This window comes from Bombyx mandarina, chromosome 25 (assembly GCF_030267445.1).
Source record: "Bombyx mandarina strain Sakado chromosome 25, ASM3026744v2".
NCBI classification, from domain to species: domain Eukaryota; kingdom Metazoa; phylum Arthropoda; class Insecta; order Lepidoptera; family Bombycidae; genus Bombyx; species Bombyx mandarina.
Genome location: NC_143231.1, coordinates 7,411,973 through 7,434,885, shown reverse-complemented (window position 1 = coordinate 7,434,885; position 22,913 = coordinate 7,411,973). Strand labels below are relative to the sequence as shown.

General features: G+C 38.1%; 1 protein-coding gene across 1 annotated transcript; it reads right to left on the bottom strand.

Moving 5' to 3' along the window:
- Nucleotides 1-969: 969 nt before the first annotated feature.
- LOC114249320 (nose resistant to fluoxetine protein 6) lies at nt 970-19,365 on the bottom strand. Its single transcript, XM_028182843.2, has 13 exons — nt 19,050-19,365; nt 17,119-17,342; nt 14,386-14,597; nt 14,073-14,155; nt 13,408-13,589; nt 12,778-12,929; nt 10,428-10,596; nt 9,475-9,668; nt 6,961-7,108; nt 5,491-5,674; nt 3,377-3,519; nt 2,365-2,474; nt 970-1,141 (listed from the first exon to the last, which is right to left on the bottom strand). Exons 1-13 carry the CDS (start codon nt 19,339-19,341, stop codon nt 1,009-1,011), a joined length of 2,226 nt encoding a protein of 741 aa, XP_028038644.2. The 5' UTR covers nt 19,342-19,365; the 3' UTR covers nt 970-1,008.
- Between the last annotated feature and the right edge of the window lie 3,548 nt (nt 19,366-22,913).

Below are 22,913 nucleotides of genomic sequence, written 5' to 3'. Positions count from 1 at the left end.
CGCAAGCGACGGCTTCGACGAAAACGATGACCAGTGCTTGAGGTACCTAAAAGCACAGTTAGTGGATCTGGAGGATCCGAAATGACGCAAGGGCTAGTGTTAGCAATCCCTCCCAGGCTGAACCCCGTGAGTTCACCTACCAAATCGGGAATCGCTGGAATATCCCCCTAGTCTACCAGCGATTAGCTAGAGAAATAATCTTGAAAACTGTTTATTTTGCTTAGTAGTGATACGTTTACTGATATGACAACTACTGTGAATCTAAAACAATCTAAACTATCTAACAACGGGCAGCCGATTATAATTTAAAACACAATAAAAGCCTTGCTACGAATCACTGAAACGTAAATTCTGTAAAACACAATGCTGCAAGTTTTTTAATATTTTTATTTGGAAATTTGGACAGTAGAAAAATTGAAAATCAAATTATGTGGATTAGCGACATCTATACAATTAATATGGTACTATTACTTACACACCATAATACTCGGTTTTTAAGAGTGATTAAGCTGTTGCTAAAAGTTCATCAAATGACATATAGATGACGCTTTTACCAATTTTTTTAAAAACTGCTTGTTTACCACCACCCGTCTATTTCTGTCGTGAAGCCGAAATTATTCTGGCTTGAAGGTAGGTACAGCCGTTGTACTATCAAACTGACTTAGAACTCATGTCTTAAGATTGGTTGGTAGGCATTTACGGTATTGATGTGATCACTTAACGTCTCAAATCAAATAATAATGAAATAAATAATAAAATAGCAATAAAAAAAATATAGGTATACATCGGCAACTATAATTTGATTAGCTTTGCTCTACGCCGTATCTGCTGACGGAGATTATCTTCAAGTCTGGATTTATCTATCGTGATACTTATCGAATCAATTTCAAAATATTTTGAATTTATGGTTCAGACAGTTAAAATCTGTTTACAGAAGATATTTACAATTATAATAGAACAAAAAATAAAAATAATTAAAGATGGTTTTATTTTATTAACTGAATACATTTATATTTTAGATGTGAAATGAATCCTTGTCGGTAAATTATGTCGTAGGTGTCCAGTGTTGCTGATCTCAACGGATGTGGAGTTATTCGACTGTGTCGGATGTTGATTCTCTTCGACAGTTTCTATATTAATTCTGAAATTATTAATTTAGGAACATTATATAATTTAAGTGTAAAACCAATAATTTAACTTTGAAATCATTGCAAAAGCAAATAGTGTTGTGTCTTTTTTTTTTTTTCTTTAAACGAAAACTTATAAGGTCATGTTTTCATTGTTTTCGTCAACCAAATTGTAGGGAGCATTTAATCAGTTAAGATATTGCACTATATTTTTTTCTATCTATTCTTCATTTTTCTTATTCTAAAATCTCCATAATCTTTTTAGACAATTAGACGTTTTGTAAGATCACCATTTACACCAGGGGTCGGCAGCGCGGCGCCCCTTGATCGATTTTTAATGCGCCCTCGCTGGACTAATTTCGAATAGACTGTGCATTTAAAACTACTAAGTAATCCGAAATTATTAATTTCTTTCAATACCGAACAAAGCTTAATGACTCACATTTAGATAACTGTTTAAAGATCGGGAACTCTAAATATATCCCCAATTATAAGAAATTAGCTGAAAATATGGACACCCAAGTTTCACACTGAATTATATGTATCATTATGTACATATAATAACCAACAAAATAAGGTTATAAAAAATCTGTTTTTTTAATGTTGATACCTGTTGATTATCTGTAAAATATGCGCCCTCGGTGATTTTCAAATTTAGTATGGCGCCCTTAAGGACAAACAGGTTGCCGATCCTTGATTCTACACCATCGTAGCTTATTGAAGTCACAAATTGAGTGTCACCGCCATGTTTAGGAATGAGGTTGAAGTCTCCACTGTAACTGACATCTTTGAGACAAGCAGTTCAGTTGTATGATCATCTGCCTATGATGGTAACAAAATAGGCCAGAAGCGTGTTGACTAAAATGGGCCTATGAATTATTTTCACAAGTAATAGACGTCGAATACAAAGGCAGTCATTGTAACACGATGTGGGTTTTGCATCTTAAATGTGCTTCGTCAACAATTGACACGCATTTATATAATAAGTAATTAGTAGTAAAGTGACTAGAGAAAATTGGCAGGTGGTCGCTCATGACAAGTTTGATAAAAGTCCATAATATAATTAGAGTGCTGGTATATCGAATCTACTATGAATAAATAATTCTACTAATAACGAAATAAAAAAATATATTAATAAAGTCCCTTTTCAGAAATAATTGAGATGTCTAACGAATTGCAAATCAATTTTCTTTATAACCCAACATAAGAAAAACTTACCAAATGTTGAATAACTTACTTTGAACTGATTAAAAAGGTGAATAATTTATTAACAGGTGCCTCTACTAGTAGCCAAAGAAGTAAAGCGGAGATACTTCCCCAAAACACGGTACCGGCTGAGCTGCTTAGCTGAAATATAAATATGAAAAATATTATAGGTATCGGACACATCGAGGTGTGTGCTCGTTTTTTATTGAGACGCAAGGTAATCGTATTGCCTACGTAATCTACTCGAACTACCATTATTTCGGGTAGATTCTTCTGTTGTGTTATGTATTTCGATTTTCTTCTATTTCCTCTTCTAAAACTAAACCAATTCTAATTATTGTCTGTAATTGTCGTTGATTTTTATACAGCATTACATAAAAAAAATGTTAGCTGGATGCCTGAAAACTGCGGAGGAGTATGGTATTTTTTATAATTTTACGATGTTATTCTTTTAATTTTTTTTATTTATTGCTTAGGTGGGTGGACGAGCTCACGGCCCACCTGGTGTTGTTAGTGGAGCCCATAGACATCTACAACGTAAATGCCGCCACCCACCTTGAGATATGAGTAGTAAAGTTTCTGTATAGTTGCAACGGCGGCACCACCTTTCAAACCGAAACGCATTACTGCTTCACGGCAGAAATAGGCAGGGTGGTGGTACCTACCCGTGCGGACTCACAAGATGTCCTACCACCAGTAATTATGCAAATTATAATTTTGCGGATTTCATTTTTACTACACGATGTTATTCCTTCACCGTGGAAGTCAATCGTGAACATTTGTTTAGTACGTATTTCATTAGAAATAATTGGTATTTGCCAGCGGGATTCGAACACCGATGCATCGCAAGATACGAATGCATCGGACGGACGTCTTATCCTTTAGGCCACGACGACTGAAATAAAATATCGCGAATGTAGTCATATAATGTAAATAGATTTGCTTTAGTGGATGAAAAAGTCGGGAATACGGTGGCATGGTGGCAAAATGCAAGGTATGCGTTCGCATCTAAGTTGGCGTGCTTTGTATTAATACTAACTTACGATTTCAAAATAATCGTTGTGCCGTGGATTCCTGGTGACGAAGACGTTTCGTATAATTATGATGGTGTGAGTAAGATAGAGGCCATACGTTAGCCGACTGAGGGGGACGAACGGGTACCAGGAGAGGAAACTTTTCACTATTTCTGAAACAAAATAAAAAATGTAAATTTATCGCTTAAATAAAACTACTTTTACGATTTTTATATCGCGTTTTTATTTTCACTAGAGGCTCGGTCCCGCGGTAGTCGAAATTCGACTATAATTAATTGGAATTGTAAGTTTGCACACTATTATGATTGTATTTTATACTTTTATAATCACAAATTTCGTCAAGATTACATTATAAAAAATAAAGACAAACAATATTTAATCTATTCTCAATTTGACCACAGACGTAAAGAACAAAAGTTTGACAATAAATAGTATGCATGCGTGTGTGCGTCAAATACATGGTATGTAGTGTATGTAAAGTTTTCTTTATTGATTTAATGTATCTTTTATGCATTATTTAAAAAAAATATTAGCATTGTGCACTTCTTCTCTATATTCTCTATAATTAGTGTATAAAATTTTAATACTCCTCCGTCCGCGCAATTTTCGTAAAAAGGGATACAAAGTTTTTGCTTCACGTATTAATATATAGATTATATTAATGAACGTATATTATTTATATGACGATCATTATGCCCTCAGTCATTTTCGACCACGAAAAAAGTAAAGTTATCGAAACGTCGGATAAAAACATAAAAAAATCGTGATTAAGCCGTGTTCATTTGCGTTGTTCATAACCATGGCCTTTGGTATACACTTAACATCAAATAGGTCGCGAGCTCTTTCACCTGTCTAAGCGATAATAAAAGTAATGATTTCTTTGTACTGGGTGTTAGGAGACCACTTCCGAAAAGGAAGACGGACGATGATACTAATGATACCTTTGATGATGGGAAGGAAAAACAAATCGACCCTGATTTAAAAAAAAAATTACTTTACTTTAACAAAAACCAGCAATGAAACACAAAATCAGAAACAGCTGATGCTCGGATCAACGAACGCCCGGGCGCGGCTTTTCTTTTACACCCACACCGGAGCGGCGCGGCGGCGCGGCGATGCTCAGTGTGCTTAGTCCGAGTTTATTTACATTCTCGATAGCGTAAAAGTTAGCTCATATTTGTATGGAATGGGATCGTTCGCCTACATAGCCCACTGAGTTTCTCGCCGGATCTTCTCAGTGGGTCGCGTTTGCTCTTGCTAGGGTCAGTGTTAGCAAACTCCGTTTTGAGCCCCGTGAGCTCACCTACACACGTTAGGGTGAAGCTGAAATAGCCTCTCAAGGCTATCGGCATAGGTAGGAATAAAAAATAAAAATAAAAATTGCGTGCTTTGGGCGCTGTTCCAACTCCATACAAAATTGAGTTAACTTTTACGCTATCGAGAACGTTAATAAACTCGCACTAAGCACACAGGTCAAAGCCGAGTCACTGCCTGTCGTTACCTATCTTACCTTATTTACCTTACATGTTTTCTCGAGATATTACGGCGTAAAAAAATACTCTTAATGTTAAACAAGGTTAAAGGTTAATTTCCATTTGAACAAACGTTTACCATACGAACACGGTTTATGTATACTGCACATAGAATAAACAATTTAATGTTCAGAATTGTCAATGACAAACTGAATGTCGTTTGCCAGTATTATTACACGGTAACAGAGCAAAAAAAACATGTGAGCCGTCACGGGACGCCGGACAGATGTGGACATCGACATTATTTTGTAAAAGTAATATGCAGAAAAGAACAGGTTGTGATAGGAACTAAATATGTCATAATGATAAAATAAAATATAACGAAAAAGTAATTTGTTTTCAAGTAAAACACAGGTAGTATGTGTACTGTAGTAAACAACACTGTATACACTACGGAGTATACACTATAGGTATCCGAGCTCAGTGTAGCGAGAGAGATGGCTTAGCGCCGGATCGAGTGGGAGAGAATCGCACAGTCGATTGCGCATGGCGACGCGTCGCCACGGCATGCGTCGCCACGCCAGAAATCGATTTTACGTGCGGCTATAGATGTTTCACATCAAAAAATGTGTCTGCTTTCAGGAAACTTACGCAACTGTCCAAACGAACAACACATAACGAGTAATCCTACTCCAAACGCCCAGACTGGTCTGTTGAATGCAGCATATATTGCGCTCTCTAACGGCTGGTAATCGCGCCAGATAAATGTACTACCATACATCATCACAGCCAGCATCAAAGCGAGCGCTGCTATTGTACCGAAGGCAGACCATTTCTGTAAAGCGAACGTTAAATTCATTTTTTTTATTGCTTAGGTGGGTGGATGAGCTCACGGCCCACCTGATGTTAAGTGGTTACCGGAAGCCCATAGACAACTCAACGTAAATGCTACCACCTATCTTGAGATATGAGTTGTAAAGTCTCAGTATACTTGCAATGGATGCTGCACCCTTCAAACCGAAACGCATTACTGCTTCACGGCAGAAATAGGCGGGGTGGTGGTGCGGGCTTACAAGAGGTCCTATTACCAGTAATTACGCAAATTATAATTTTACGGGTTTGATTTTTACTACAAGATGTTTATTCCTTCACCGTGGAAGTCAATCGTGAACATTTGGTACATAATTCATTAGAAAAATCGTTAGGTAAAAATTGCCAGCGGGATTCGAACACCGATGCATCGCGGCATCGCTAAACACAAATGCACCGGACGTCTTATCTTTCTCTAGGCCACGACGACAATTAAAAAATAATGTTATTGTTCGCTTTAACTATAAGTCTGGTTTGGGCGTATTATTATAATTATTACGATTACAAGGACAACGACATCACGATGAGCAATAGAGTCAAATATTTGGAGTTTTTGAGTCAATGTCGATAGTGAGCCGACTATAGAACTCAGACTCAGGCCGTATGTTTTAAGGTGGGTGGCGGCATTTGTGTTATTGAATCCTATGCCTAAGTCTATTTAAATTAAAGACTAAATATATACCCTTAAATAGCAAATCGAACTAACAATCCATTTTATCCTGTTGATACTGGTCCGGATATTAGAGATCATGATAGATATTGTATCGGTGTACTCTGAGGAATTGTTTGAGATGATCCCATCATCTCGTTTTAAAGATCGCACCGCCTGCCACCAGCTTCATGGAGCCACTGTGTTAATCTACAGTGCGTTTCCAGAGATCTTTTTGCTGCGTACCATCCAGCTTTGGAATGAGCTTCCCTCCACGATGTTTCCCGGGCGTTATGACATGTCCTTCTTCAAACGAGGCTTCTGGAGAGTACTTAACGGTAGGCAGCGGCTCAGCTCTACCCGTGGCATTGCTGAAGTCTATGAGCGACGGTAACCACTCACCATCAGGTGGGCCGTATGCTCGTCTTCCTACAAAGGCAATAAAAAAAATTAAAAAACAAGCAACAAAAGCCGGTTAAAATACAGAGCGCATTTTAGTTGCCTCAAATGCATTTCACAGTATTCTGCGATACCAATGAGCCTTATGAGAATATTTAGTAAGTAGATGAAAAATTTAAAGAAAATTTATTCAAAAACCCTACCTTCGATATGGTACTTAGTTTGCCTTCGGCTTTGTATTTCACGAAGATAAATCCACCGAATACGCCGACGAGATATGAAGCGAAACGCGCGTGACTCTTGATATACAGCAGATGGAAATCTTCATTCGCGCGTGGGTTCATCACAAACCTGGGGGTTTTATTATTCATCATCAGCATCATTCTTTCCTATTACCCTCTGCTAGGGTGTAGGGCTCGAATCAAATTTTTCCATTTATATCGGTCTTTTTTTTTTGTTTATTGCTTAGATGGGTGAACGAGCTCACAGCCCACCTGGTGTTAAGTGGTTACTGGAGCCCATAGACATCCACAACGCAAATGCGCCACCCACCCATGAGATACAAGTTCTAAGGTCTCAGTATAGTTACAACGGCTGCCCCACCCTTCAAACCGAAACGCATTACTGCTTCACGGCAGAAATAGGCAGGGCGGTGGTACCCACCCGCGCGGACTCACAATAGGTCCTACCACCAGTAAAAAGTCTGTTCTAGCTCCTCCCACGTCATGCCCAAGACCCCTAGCTCCTGCTCCACCGAGCGACGCCAAGTTGTTCTGGGGCGGCCTCTCTTCCTTTTGCCAGACACTTACCAGGTCAGTGATCTCTTTGATAGGTGGGTATCAGGCTTTCTCAAAGTGTGACCAATCCAATGCCACTTCCGCGTCTTATTATTCTACTTTCCGGGTTTTATTATTAGTTCATAATTACTTTTAGTACATATTTTATAAGGCTCTTTTAGTCGTACATATGGTTCGGCGAAGCACTGATATCGCTAGGACTTGTGTTAGCAAATTCTCTCAGGTTGAGCCCGTGAGCCTACCCGTCCGGGCATAGCTGGAATTAGCCCCTTGGGCTACCGGCGAATAAGTAGGAAAAAAACACATGACATTTACAATTCAACGTCTCTACACGTTTAGGTCGTTTGTAAAATCAAAAAAAACAACACCGCGCTTCTAGAATAATACAGTGCACTACTGATTCCATAGAATAGAATGTTTTTATTGATTTATTCATCCGCAGAAAATAAAAAGAAATGTTTATAAAATCAATGATTAAGAGCGTTACAATGGGTCAGTTTGATGCAAATAATTTTCAATTACAATACAAAAGTCTTTTGAAAATAGAAAATAATTGTTGGAAATTAGAGATTTTTTTGCTTTAACAAGCATTGCATGATTTTTTAATGCGTAATTCGGTTAGCTAGCTGACGACCCATCTCGTGTTAAGTATTTACTTGACCCTAAAGTATTACTGATGATACTAGGCAACACTATCTCATTTAGAATAATACTGACATTTATATAGGTACCATATATATATTTCTAAATAACATTTTTTTCGGCAGAGTTAATCCTGCAATGTTACAATCTGTTACATTAATGATTCATCATTTAACTAATTACATGTGTCATAATCTTAACCTGTTTAGTGCACGGATTAAACATTTAGAAAATTGAGAAATAATGAAACAATGAAGGGAAGTCACGCAAACTCGATCGAGATCAGAAACGCGTCATTAACGTGGGAAGCAAAGCTGTTTTTTTCCATAAACCTTACTCCGACTTACAAATGCAAATATTAATAGATATACTTGGTGATATCCTCCTTTCAAAATATGTGAAATTCAAATGTGTTAGATACCACATTCGCCGTTACTATATCCCTAATGTTTACCTGTAACTTTTAAGAATTTTTTATCGGTTCCCTGTAGTTCCTTATACGTTTTTTTTTTTAAATTTATATTGCCTATCTACCTATCTGTCAAAATCGTCGAGGGTCTATTCTGGCTTTACTTTGACTAGTGTGCGAACTAAACTCATGTGGAAGTCTGTAAGAATTTGCTAACATCTGTCCTACGAGGAACATCGACCTGCATGACGATCTGGACCTAGACTCCATCAGGAAGTATCTACAGTCGGCAACAATGCGCCACTTCGATAAAGCGGCACGACACGAGAATCCTCTCATCGTGGCCGCCGGAAACTAGATAGCTGATCCTGCGGACCAGATAGTAAATAGTCGACGTCACCCAAAACACGTCATTTAAGATCCTCCCGATTCACTAAAGGTGCTTTTAGGTACCCCAAGCTCTGATCATCGTTCTTGTCGAACCCGTCGCTTGCGACGAAGGGTTCGGCCAGTAAATTAACCCACAGACACAGCCCATTGAACCGAATCTCACCGAATCTTCTCAGTGGGTCGCGTTTCTGATCCAGTGGTAGATTCTGCGAAGCACTGCTCTTGCTAGGGCCAGTGTTAGCAACACTCCCGGTTTGAACCCCGTGAGCTCACCTATACGTCAAGGAGAAGCTGAAATAGCCTCTCAAGGCTATCAGCATAGGTAGGAAAAAGAAAAAGAAGTAAACAATTTAAACCGGACTTACAGCACACGTTTGGGAAAGTCGATTTGGCATTACTTGATTTTTATTTATTATTCATTTTACTATTTAAAATATGCGCTCCTTAAATAATACATATAGGTATAGCTGGTAACTCACTCAATAGTAAACAGTTGTACTGCAGCCAACTGGTACATGTACGTCATGATGGCCGGTATCAATAGTGCGACCACAAACAATACTCCTCCGGTGATAACGCCTATTTTCGGGTACTTCTTGTATAAAAAAAATCCAATAATTGTGACCAAGAAAAAGTGGAAGTCGCACGGAATGTACCAGGATATTACGATGCACTGAAACGATTTTTTTTAATTTGTTTATGCTTAATAAATGGATATCTGCCACGTACTGCTTAAAAAAAAAAGAATGTCATATTAATTAATATCTTCTTAGAACAATAGGTATGTCGTCACAGAGCGGAAGGCAGACAAGTCCAAGAAAATCAACTGAAAAATGTCGAAACAAAAATAATAAACAAAACTTTACTTGTGTTTATAAAAGTTTAATGTTGAATCGTTCTTGCATTTCCTATATGAAACCAGAACAAAATACATTCAGGTCCGGATTGCAGGATAATTTAAAGAAAAAAAACCGTTTCCGGGACTTATCCGCGCGGACATTGATCAGGATCACTACCTAGTAAAGACTCGACCAAATGTTACAATGCGAAATTCGTTCATCAGATGTGTCGTATGCTCGTCTGCCTACTAAGGCAATAAAGACAAAATTTATCTTATACCTTTTAAACGAGCAATTCTTGAATCTCGGAAACGGCTCCAACAATTTTCATAAAATTTAGTATACAGGGGATTTCGGGGGCGATAAATCGATCTAGCTACGATTTATGTTGTTTTATTGGTGTTTTCAATAATCAATTATATCGATAATCAACTTTTACTCTTCCCGATATCCATTGGCGAATAATAATACTATTTTTCTTAATTGAGGGCAACTAACCGCTTTAAAGACAACAAGATGGCGTTATGAAAAAAAAAAACCAGTAAAGCTCGGTCATCATCTAGTTACATTTAAGTGTATAATATGTGACTCACAATATTTTCGGTGTCAACATAATTGCTGATCATGAGTAGATTAAGCCACCAGTTCTTACGGCATGCTTCTGTTTCAGCAGTGATTGCTTTGTTCCACAATGGGCCGGTGCCGGTGTAAGGATATACAGCAGAAACATAGAACACTACCACTGAAAGTGCTACAACGAGCCTGCAATTCAACAAGTTCAGTTTACAAATCAATTCTCGACTGACAATGAGAGATTCCAAATTGTGATGCCTATGCCTATTTTGTTGAATAAATCACTACATAGTATAAAACAAAGTCGCTTTCTCTGTCCCTATATCTGTCTGTCAGGGGGAGGGTGATGGGAGAGATGTGCTCCGCACTAAACGCTTCACTCTCCCCCCTTTGCCTTTGCATGGGTTCTGTCTCATGCGAGGTTCGGACGCGGGTTGTTGAGCGACAGGAGGTTTTAGTCAGTTCGACTCCGACATGCCCCGCCCTCCATCCCCAGGGGAGGGTGGAAGTCAGGCGATTTCCTCCTGATCAAAAAAAAAAAATCTGTCTGTCCCTATGTATGCTTAAATCTTTAAAACTACGCAACGGATTTTGATGCGGTTTTTTTTAATAGATAGAGTGATTAAAAAGAAAGATTTATATGTATAATAACATCCATTGAATAGTGGAAGGGGAAATCAATAATAAATTACAGTTTCCGAAGCGAAGCGAGGGCGGGTCGCTAGTAAATATATATAATAGATCATATAAGTACTTGTAAACGTTTTGATACAGATTATTCTAATTGATGTGTGTAATCTGTGCAACTGTGCTAGTGTATTCTGATATGACTTGAGAGCAAATATAATTTAATTGTGTCCTTTATAAGAAATCTGATTAGAGTTTTATTGAAATACTGCCAAATTCCAATATATTTGATGATTTGATTTATAATAACACTAGCGACCCGCCCTCGCTTCGCTTCGGAAACATTAAAACACACATGAAACCAAAAAATAAAATAAAAAAAGTAGCCTATGTTCATCAGGGACAATGTCGGCTTCTAATGGAAAAATAATTTTTCAAATCGGTCCAGTAGTTTCGGAGCCTATTCGAAACAAACAAACAAACAAATCTTTCCTCTTTATAATATTACTAGCGACCCGCCCTCGCTTCGCTTCGGAAACACTAAAACACACAATAAACAAAAAAAAAATAATTAAAAATAATATTAAAAAAGTAGCCTATGTTCATCAGGGACAATGTCGGCTTCTAATGGAAAAAGAATTTTTCAAATCGGTCCAGTAGTTTCGGAGCCTATTCGAAACAAACAAACAAACAAATCTTTCCTCTTTATAATATTAGTATAGATTAGTATTAGTATATTAGTATTAGTATTAGTATAGATCAAATTTTCGTTTTTAATTAGAATAATACATTTTTGTACGGTGCATATATTTTATACATGCTGCGTTTTTTTTAACTTAAGACAGCTTCCACTTGCAAGCATAACATTGTTGTTGTTTAAAAAAATTATCGAGATATTGAAATTTTGAAGTCGTCATGGCTCAAAGGATAAGAATGTCTGTTGCAGTCATATAGAGCGATGCGACCTTGCCGCTGTTCAAATCCATGATTTCTAATTATATACACAATTACCTCCTGTTCACAAAGTTTTACATGATGAAGTAATAGCATCCTGTAATAAAAATCAAGCCCTCAAAAATCGGGTCCTCAGCCTGTTGATCTGTCTATGCCTTTTTTTATTGATTTTTGTGGGCAGACGACCATAAGGCCCACTTGATGGTGAGTTACTTAGTTATGGTTACCGTCGCCCACGGACTTCCGCAATACCAGGGGCAGAGTCAATCCGCTGCTTACCCATGATGCAAGATGATGAGATGAAATGAGACTCCAATCATGTGACTCGAGGTGCCCTGCATTCATGGTGTGATGTCTATAGGCTCTAGTAGTCACTTAGTACCAGGTAGGTCGTGAGCATGTTCATTCGTTTAAGCAATAACATATATACCCACACACTGACTGGGCGGTGCCGTAGTTAGCGGCACTGGTTATTGCGCCGAGGGTCGTGGGTACGATTCCACATCGGGTGATGAACAGGTTTGTTTGCTCTTTGTCTTTGTTTTTATTGCTTAAGTGGGTGGGCGAGCTCACGACCCGCCTGGTGTTAAGTGGTTACCGGAGCTCATAGAGCCCTCTCGGTGTCCTCGTTTCGGTGTTTCCTATCTATATATGTTTATATTTAAACTTATACAAGTATGTACGTCAGTCTCTGGGGTACCCTTAACGCAGCAAATCCTAACTTGAGGCCGGATGACCGTGCGTGATTTGTTCTCAGCTATTTAATTATTAATTTACATATTAGAATACCTGATATATCTTCTCAAGATCACTATAAGCGGGTTCGGCAGCTTTTTCAGTGATGCGAAAGCCGAAATCGTTAGGAAGCCAGATAAAAGAAAAAACGTATCCACAAATAAGTCGTCGTGTAGAATAAATAGTCCCAAAAAAGATTGAATTATCTGTCAAGAACAAAAACATAAATTCATTGAAAAAATTAAAATAAAAACAAAATTTAAAGAAGAACTTTAAAAACATGCTTTAATAACAGATCGAAATTAAAAATATATATTTAAATCCTGGTTTCTATATTATCTAGTATAGTTGTTGCAAAGTACGACTGCGTGCCGCCCTTAGTTGTGTGAGTGACCAATCTGTATACGCGTCAATGTAGGCGTGAGAGCAAGTACGGTTAGCAAATAAAAATTCATTAATTCAAGTTATGGATTTCACCCATTTTTATATGTTCAGTATTTTTTAAAGCATAGTAAGTATGGTATAGTATACAAAGCTTAGGTTTGGCAAAACTGTCATGTTTCGTGTTGTTGTTAGACTAAAGCTGTAAATACTAACAATATTAGAGCTTAAAAACTTTAAGTAATAAGTCGTTAGATGTTTCGCGTTTTACAGCTGTTAAGTGTCTTAAAAATTATATCTTACATTATCTGAGGTCAGTCCGTTGCTGATGGGACCCGCATTACCAATACCGATTTGATGATCCACAACTATCAAGCACATCGTCAGCCATTTGATTCCGTAAATTACTTCTGATCCGTCTTTTCTCATTTTCAATAGGTCAGAAGCGTTTTCTTTCATGCAAAACGCTCTGATTAAATTTGAACCTGAAAACTCGAATTCATTTTAGATTTACGAATACGAAAAACAAAAAAGCATGCTAGTGTGTATGTTTATAGAAATATTAAGTACACGTGTACAATTATTATGCGCAATGTAATTTAAACAAAACAATAATAATAAATGCGCCGTATTCATAGTCTCGAGGGAATGAGAAGGACGTCTCTGAGCCTTATTCACGTTAAATTCAAAATATAAACTGTACTGACGAGTATTTGTGATAGATTTCTTAGTTTACTTAACTTAGACTAGTAAGCAAATCTTGTTATTTTTTTTACTACACCTAGGGTTTTTTTTCCAATGGCGGACATTGTGAGACATTCTCTACCAGTCAACCAAAAGTTGTGCATAGTAAATAATGGTAGCTATACTGAAATATAAATTTAACACACAAACTTTTCACTGTTTTTTATTTATTTTTACTGTTCTTACTTGACTACAGGATCGAATGTAAATTATTGCACACTTACTTGCTGAATTAGATTCAAGTTGTCTTGTACCGTTGTAATAAGTGCACACTAAGCAAATCGAAATTAAGGAGCCCATTAAAATCCTGAAAGAAAAGATTCAACTCAGACCAAACCAATTTGTTGACCGTTTATCCGAATTATGATAGTTTCAATTATTTAATTGCTGTATGAAGTTGGGCGGACACGCATCTCCGATCGAGCTTCCACTGCTTTAAGGAACACAAACCATAAATGCGAGTCCTAAATTGAAGATACGCGGTCCGTTTTCTAAATATGATATGCTAAAGCGAAAAGTTAATGTAAGAGCACTTACACAAAAGAATAAAACAATCCATCGTAACTCTGATCTTCATTGGTTTGACATTTTTCATTAACTGCAATCCTCGCTTTCAGACCGGCTGCACCGAGATGACTTCTTGCCAGCATCACGGCCATCAATTTCTCAATCGTGCTGGGCAGACAGGAAACTGGAGTGCAAACTCCCCATGTTAACTCGTTAAGAGGACGCGTGTGGGGAGGGTGATACTAAAAGAAAATAAAAAAAATTGAGATGTTTTGAAAATCCCAGTTAGAGATAACGTGGCAATCTCGTTACCTACCTTGAGACGCGAGATCTCACGTAGTCTCACCTATTTTGTATAGTTAACGGATTTCTTACTCTTCAAACCGAAACGCATGACTGCTTTGCAGCAGAAATAGGCAGTATTATGGCACTTCTCCGTATTTGTATTAGAAGACGTCCTATCAACAGTAAACACATATGTGTGTACTTAACACAATGGCACTAAATAAAAATCACAATCAAAAAGTAATTCTTTTAAAATGTTTTCTATCAGTACACAGTGTAACTACATTCATATAAAGCAATTGATTTGCGGAATTGACCGTTTCAGGGGAATGTCGAATGACCTGACCAATCCGACAAGAACAAATTCAAATAAATATCTATTATCACGTTAAATTACGGTATTATCAAGTCGACTACGGGAATGGCTTCTTGAATTAAAAATTAATTGACATAAAAAAATAATTAAAAAAAGCTTATTATTTCACCTCAAAAACTATAAAGTATTCGTATTTTCGCAATTAATAAATGCGAGGTGAAACCGAAATAAGCTATAATTATTTTTACGACTGACGAAAACCGAAGAAAATACTGTACCTATCCAACAGACATATACATACATACCTTAATTATATCTGGTAAAAATAAAAAAAGCTGAATCCGCAGAGTACGCCTAGTATAATAAATAAAGAATCTTCTGGATGAGCTTGAAGAAGTGACAAACCGGAAAACGTTGTCATGATCAAATAAACGGTAGATTTTTGCATTACTAATTAAGAATTCAAACAAGGCTTCGCGTACTTTCATGTGTACTTTCCCAAGAAAGCCTTATTTAATACACAGACTCTAGATCAAGTGACGTCAGTCGTAACAGGTAAGGTATGCGGAAGAAGGCCCAGAGGCAGAAGTCCAAGGCGCTGTTCGGACCAGATACGCTCCACTCTCAATACTTCAGTCTACGTTGCTATCCACACAGTCGAGGACAGGCAGGAATGGCGCAGGATAATACAGGAGAAAGTTGTTAGAGGAGGCCACGACCCTCAGCATTGAGGATTATCGACGCAAGGAGGAGGACGAATTAAGAATTAATAAGATTACTCAAGATGAGTGATTCAAGAAATAATATGCTTAGTTAATAAATAGATTTTTGTGCATTAAAATTTGTTACAAGCAATTATGTTTATGTTTCCATATGTATTATATTTTCAGCTAATATTTATATCATTTGAAGAATGTACACTGACGGCAAATAAAATATCATCAAAACAAAGACAAAGGTTGTTGAATGAGAAATGTTAGCGTGACTGACAATTTCCTATCGTGTTCGTAGTTCTTTGATTGTGGCATCAATTAAATCAACCTTGTTACGTTCTAAGTTTGAGTCACTGAATAATTATGTCGTATTCTGCAGGTGGTGCAACAAATATTATATATTTTCTATAATCTATGCTACCAAGGGAAATACGACAAGCAACGCACTTTTGAAGTGTCAACTTTTATCAAATTGAACAAAACAATGTTTTTGAATAGGTGAATAGGGAAATTAGCCAACGTTGTCTAGTTTGAGTGGTATTGGGACATATTGTGGGCCCGCAAGGGTTAGAACCACTAACTATCCTGCCTATTCCGCCTAAAGCAATTACGCCTTTCGGTTTTTTTCTTCTGATGTTTTGATTATCTCATTGGTCTAGTCATCTAATGGTCCTAACCATGTCATGACTGTTAAGGTTAGTGCTAATATTATGAAGATTTGATATGTGTGCACAGCATGCTCTCTGAATGTGCTCGTTTTTGTCACATTTATCTCCATGCACCCAAAACACGAGAAAATAGAAAACACAATGCTGTTCACGTCGCGGCATCTATGGGTATGGGCGGGACATGAGAAAGATCATCTACCTAATCACGCTAATATATTGGGTTGTATCGCGTCTTTATCAGCTTCAACCGGCCTTCCCGAACCTGGTGCATCTTCGACATCAAAATTGCCGGATCGAAATTTAGCGAACCAGTTCTGGCACTGGCGTACTGTCAACACACCTCCATACACATCGGTCAATTTATTTCTGGGTTGAACAGCATTTATACCCTTTCTGTAGTAAAATAATAAGATATGTCGAAAATTCTGCTTATCGCTTCCATATTTAAAAGGGCACCAACAAAAAACTACTGCGTAGAATTAATTGGGACTTTTCCCAAACAATCCTTGCTATATGAGCTCTCAAAGCATATAAAAGTATACGGCTTAAATGTGAAGTTGGGTGCAAAAAAATACAATTAAATCCTCTATCGGGAAAAAACGAAATTACTTTCCGAACAACCTATCAAAATGGAGATTAAAAACGGTATTCAATTTTATGAAATTCATTATTATCGTACAAAGTGTTGCGAACGTATCCGAGATTTATAAATAAGACTTATGTACGAAGGCTATATACTAATCTGATGTTATTAATTAAGTCAGTAATATTAACATCATACCTCTATAAAATCTATAGCTGACTGATAAGGGGAGAACGGTTTGTCCAGCTTCTGCCTGTGGCCATTATCTGTCCTCTCTAGAACGATGTCAACGAGGCAGTATTTCATCTGCAAATCTTCGTGCGAATTCGTCCATGGAGCGTTCATGCACTGATCGAAATTTCCTAATTGATACTTAGTTGCGAATAGTTGACCTTGTGGTTCCGATGTTTGGGTGTCCCATACTGAAATTGACACATAAAGATGAAAAAAAAAACAATGTTTTGGTAATTTAATCCACAGTTTATGGATAAATATTAATAACTCATAATAAATACGTTTTTACTTCGAAGTACTTTCATATTTCAACACTTTTTTAAATAAAAGACATTTAGTCTCACTGGAAAAATCATCCTATACCTAAGTAGTTTTAATTTTGTTTATGAGCCGCAATAACAGAATAAAAAATCTAAGTCATTTAGATTTAAAACAAAATAAAATGTATAATAAATTCTGTTGATGTCTAATGATAAGTAAAATTGGACTTGTTTTTAAATATTAGTCAACCGATTTAATATGTGATAAGGTAGATTTCTGAAATTGGTATCTACTTAAATTGTATATGTTTCAAAGGTATTTTAAGTATCTTTTACATGTAAATTGCTTATCCTTATTTATGTGTAAAGAAGCCAAATTTAAATTTAATTTTTATTTAATTTTTATTTATTTTTTATTTTTAATAATAATTATTATATTATAATACTTTGTATTAATTGTATGTATATTTACGGAGATATGTATGTGTATATGTATGTGTACATATATGTATATGTATTTCACTGGAATGGTACACCGCGCGTAGTTCGTTTCCAAATGATTCTTGTCCACCTGATGGTTGTCTGGAAGAGATCGCTCTTAGCGATAAGACCGCCAATTGTACTTTTTTGTTTTTAATGTATCGCACTGTTTATTTGTTTTTTTGGTGTACAATAAAGAATACTCTCTCTCTCTCTCTCTCTCTCTCTCTCTTGTTCTTTGTGTTGTGAAAAAGTAAGACCAAAATGAAATGTGGAAAGGAAAAAAAAAATCCATTTAAATTAAGAGTTAGAATATTTGTCATAACTTAACCATATGATTCTTTTCATGGAACTAAATACTTTTTGTATTTGAAATTACCAATTTACGTCATTAGATTTCAATACTGAAAATTAAAAAAAAAGAAAACCTTACCACTGTTTGAAAAATAGGTTGTTACAAGAATGTTCTTGAATAACGAGCTGGTTCGATGGTTATTATGTATTAATTCATGGGCATCAATTAATAAATATATATACATATATCAATGTAAGTGATACGTATTATATTATAAAAATATATGAAAATTACTGAATGATTTGGTGAGTGATTTGTATTTTTTTTGGTTTGCAATAAAATTAATCATTTTATTAGTTAAATGTTGATTGTGAATTATTCCCAATTTAAACTTCTAAAAAACGGTTAGAATATGTTTAGAAAAACTGTTTTAAACAATACCAAGTATCAGATCAAATAAGTAATACCAAGCCTGAATACGTAAGATCTGGACCGAAACTAAATAAGCAAAACCTAGACCGAAAAGAAAGACCAATAAATACCAAGATTGTCCCAGTCTTAATCTGTTTTTTTATTTTTTTATTGCCTATATGGGTGGACGAGCTCACAGCCCACCTGGCGTTAAGTGGTTACTGGAGCCGATAGACATCTCAACGTAAACCACCCACCTTGAGATATAAGTTCTAAGGTCTCAGTATAGTTACAACGGTTGCCCCCACCCTTCAAACCGAAACGCATTACTGCTTCACGGCAGAAATAGGCGGGGTGGTGGTACCCACCCGCGCAGACTCACAACAGGTCCTACCACCGGTGCTTTGCTCATCACTATTCCTGTCTCTATTTAATATTTAGTTACATACCCCAAACAGCCCAAAGTGTGGAGTTCTGGAGTCCTCGAACCATTCGATTAATCTGTTCCACACATGGTTGTTCTTCGTCTGTCCAGTTTTGATTCTTCAAGGATTGTATCACATCGTTATATATCTGACTTTTATCGTCTACTTTTATCCCATCACCTGAATCTTTAACCACTTCCCTCACCGATTCTTCCGTTACGGTTTCCCGAGAGCTTATCTGATTGGTAACAAGACACGTTACCGTGGTTGATGCGAATAAAAAAATATTAATAACGAGACAGCTAAAGCGTTTCATGGTAGCATCTCAAATGGAATAAAGTCGATAATCGTTCAGTTATTTAAAACGTGTTGCGTCGAATAATTCCGCAATAATTGATGGATAATTAATTGCAATTGTTTGATATTGTAACGTAGGAATATAGCAACTTCGTACAGAAACGAGACTGTCGGCGATTTGCTACCAGAAGGTTCTTTTTTTTTTTTTTTTTCCACAGGAGAAAATCGCCGGATCCCCACCCGCGCGGCAGGTGGGGTATGTGGGAGTTGAACCTCACTAAAAACTCCTGCCGCACACAACCGGCGCCCTACCTCGGACCGGGCCGGAGCCCAGTCGGGGCTATTGAAACGGCGGGACAGGGTTGACGCAGAGCACATTACATCCATCCCACCGTCCCACGGACGCCGGACTGGCGGCCGCCAGCGACACGACCACCGGTTCCCTCGTTCAGCGGGCCGAGAGCCCGCTTTGATGGCGCCGCGTTACACCTTCCCCCAGAGCGGTCGGGGAAACGCGGTCTACCATCACCCGGCTTCCTACTGCGGGTGAGCGTGCAAAGCACGCCACCCCACGTCTGGGTCTCTCCCCGCACAAAACGGGTGGGACCCCTAGCTCTTAGGGGGCACCAGAAGGTTCTTGGTTACTTTGGTCATATTGCTTGGCGGCCACCAGACAACCTTGAAAGATTGATTGTGGTGGGCAAGGTAGAAGGGAAAAGACCCGCCGGCCGGCCACCAAACCGTTGGTTGGATCAGATAACTGCGCTCACTGAACTCTCTGTTACGAACGCCCTGAGAGAAGCCGAAAACCGAAGCAAATGGAAGCTGATGGTACAAAGAGCCACGAAGGGCTTTCAAGGATACGACCTTCAGCAATGAAGTATTCGACTAAGAAGAAGAAAAGAAGAAGTAACGTAGGAGCGTAAAGGGTTAAAAACGTTGACGTTTGATATCACTTATTCAATAAAATATGGACAAGCTAATGCAGTGTAAACAGATATTCTAGACAGATCTTTGTAAATTTCCACTGTTAGCCCAAATTTCGGTAGCATGCCTAGGTGGTTCGTGACCTCGCTCACCCAATTATATATTAAAAATCATATAAAGAATTACTGGTGGTAGGACCTCTTGAGAGTCCGCGCGGGTAGGTACCACCAACCTGCCTATTTCTGCCGTGAAGCAATAATACGTTTCGGTTTGAAGGGTGGGGCAGCCGTTGTAACTATACTTGAGACCTTAGAGCTTATATCTCAAGGTGGGTGGCGCATTTACGTTGTAGATGTCTATGAGCTCCAGTAACCACTTAACACCAGGTGGGCTGTGAGCTCGTCCACCTATATAAGCAATAAAAATAATAATTGGAGTAAGCCGTGGTACTCGTTCACGAACAAGAACAAAAGCTACGTATTTCCATAGAACATTGGCGTCTATTGCAGGATTTGAAACCCCGTCACTTCAGGCAACACGACTATATCAGGTTTTTTGTACAAGTAGTTTTGTCTATTACGTGTCATCCAAAAACTTATTTAGAGCTATTCTTGACAGACGAGCTTACGGCCCACCAAGTACCGTCAAGCCGACGCCTACCCCTGATGACCCTTTTCAAACTTCATTTGAGCAATGAAGGACATGTTTGGGAAACGCCTTTCATATCATTGATCTTTATAAATATAATTGTTTTGCGCGTATCTCCGTCACTGAACTCCCAGGTTGTCTGGACCGATTTTGATAATTTCTTTGGGTGTGTTCAATTTCTGAACGTCAAAATATCAGCGAGCGACATCCGCCATGACACAATTTCTCTTTGAAATCCAGCCGTCAAGAGTAACGCATCAATTTTATATTCAGTCGTCGTGGTCTAAAGGATAAGACGTCCGGTGCATTCGTGTTGAACGATGCACCGGTGTTCGAATCGCAGGCGGGTACCAATTTTTCTAATGAAATATGTACTCAACAAATTTTCTAGATTTACTTCCACGGTGAAGAAATAACATCGTGTAATAAAAATCAAACCCGTAAATTTATAATTTGCGTAATTACTGGTGGTAGGGCCTCTTGTGAGTCCACGCGGGTAGATACCCTATTTCTGCCGTGAAGCAGTAATGCGTTTCGGTTTGAAGGGTAGGGCAGCCGTTGTAACTATACTTGAGATCATAGAACTTATATCTCAAGGTGGGTGGCGCATTTACGTTGTAGATGTCTATGGGCTCCAGTAACCACTTAACACCAAGTGGGCTGCGAGTTCGTCCACCGAAATAAGCAATAAATAAAAAAAATCTCTTATATATTTCGTCTTTAAATTGTAATATGAAGGTTCAATAAATATTTCATGCACAAAATACAGTCCACGCTTAATTATCGTAATGCAACAGGGTTTTTGGTTTAAATTTACAATTGGACCCGGTGCGTAGCGTTGCGATTAACTGGTGGTAGGACCTCTTGTGAGTCCGCACGGGTAGGTACCACCGCCCCGCCTATTTCTGCCGTGAAGCAGTAATGCGTTTCGGTTTGAAGGGTGGGGCAGCCGTTGTAACTATACTGAGACCTTAGAACTTATATCTCAAGGTGGGTGGCGCATTTACGTTGTAGATGTCTATGGGCTCCAGTAACCACTTAACACCAAGTGGGCTGCGAGTTCGTCCACCGAAATAAGCAATAAATAAAAAAAATCTCTTATATATTTCGTCTTTAAATTGTAATATGAAGGTTCAATAAATATTTCATGCACAAAATACAGTCCACGCTTAATTATCGTAATGCAACAGGGTTTTTGGTTTAAATTTACAATTGGACCCGGTGCGTAGCGTTGCGATTAACTGGTGGTAGGACCTCTTGTGAGTCCGCACGGGTAGGTACCACCGCCCCGCCTATTTCTGCCGTGAAGCAGTAATGCGTTTCGGTTTGAAGGGTGGGGCAGCCGTTGTAACTATACTGAGACCTTAGAACTTATATCTCAAGGTGGGTGGCGCATTTACGTTGTAGATGTCTATGGGCTCCAGTAACCACTTAACACCAAGTGGGCTGCGAGTTCGTCCACCGAAATAAGCAATAAATAAAAAAAATCTCTTATATATTTCGTCTTTAAATTGTAATATGAAGGTTCAATAAATATTTCATGCACAAAATACAGTCCACGCTTAATTATCGTAATGCAACAGGGTTTTTGGTTTAAATTTACAATTGGACCCGGTGCGTAGCGTTGCGATTAACTGGTGGTAGGACCTCTTGTGAGTCCGCACGGGTAGGTACCACCGCCCCGCCTATTTCTGCCGTGAAGCAGTAATGCGTTTCGGTTTGAAGGGTGGGGCAGCCGTTGTAACTATACTGAGACCTTAGAACTTATATCTCAAGGTGGGTGGCGTATTTACGTTGTAGATGTCTATGGGCTCCAGTAACCACTTAACACCAGGTGGACTGTGAGCTCGTCCATCCATCTAAGCAATAAAAAAAAAACTTCAGGATTTATTTATCGTGACGGCGACCCGGGCCCGCTACTTTCAAATATATTTTGAATTTGATTTCCCTTGTGTTATTCCATCAGTGACTACTAGCGCTACCTGTCTTCCTCTCCGGAAGTAGAGCGTTTCCAAC

Bases quoted from the DNA above. Each gene is read 5' to 3' on its own strand.
- LOC114249320 (XM_028182843.2), bottom strand. From the start codon at position 19,341: ATGAAACGCTTTAGCTGTCTCGTTATTAATATTTTTTTATTCGCATCA. The intron at 14,598-17,118 runs GTATGATGTTAA...ATTTTCTTTTAG, and splicing joins CAGCTATAGATTTTATAGAG to TATCACCCTCCCCACACGCG. The intron at 10,597-12,777 runs GTATTCTAATAT...GTTGAATTGCAG, and splicing joins ATCTTGAGAAGATATATCAG to GCTCGTTGTAGCACTTTCAG.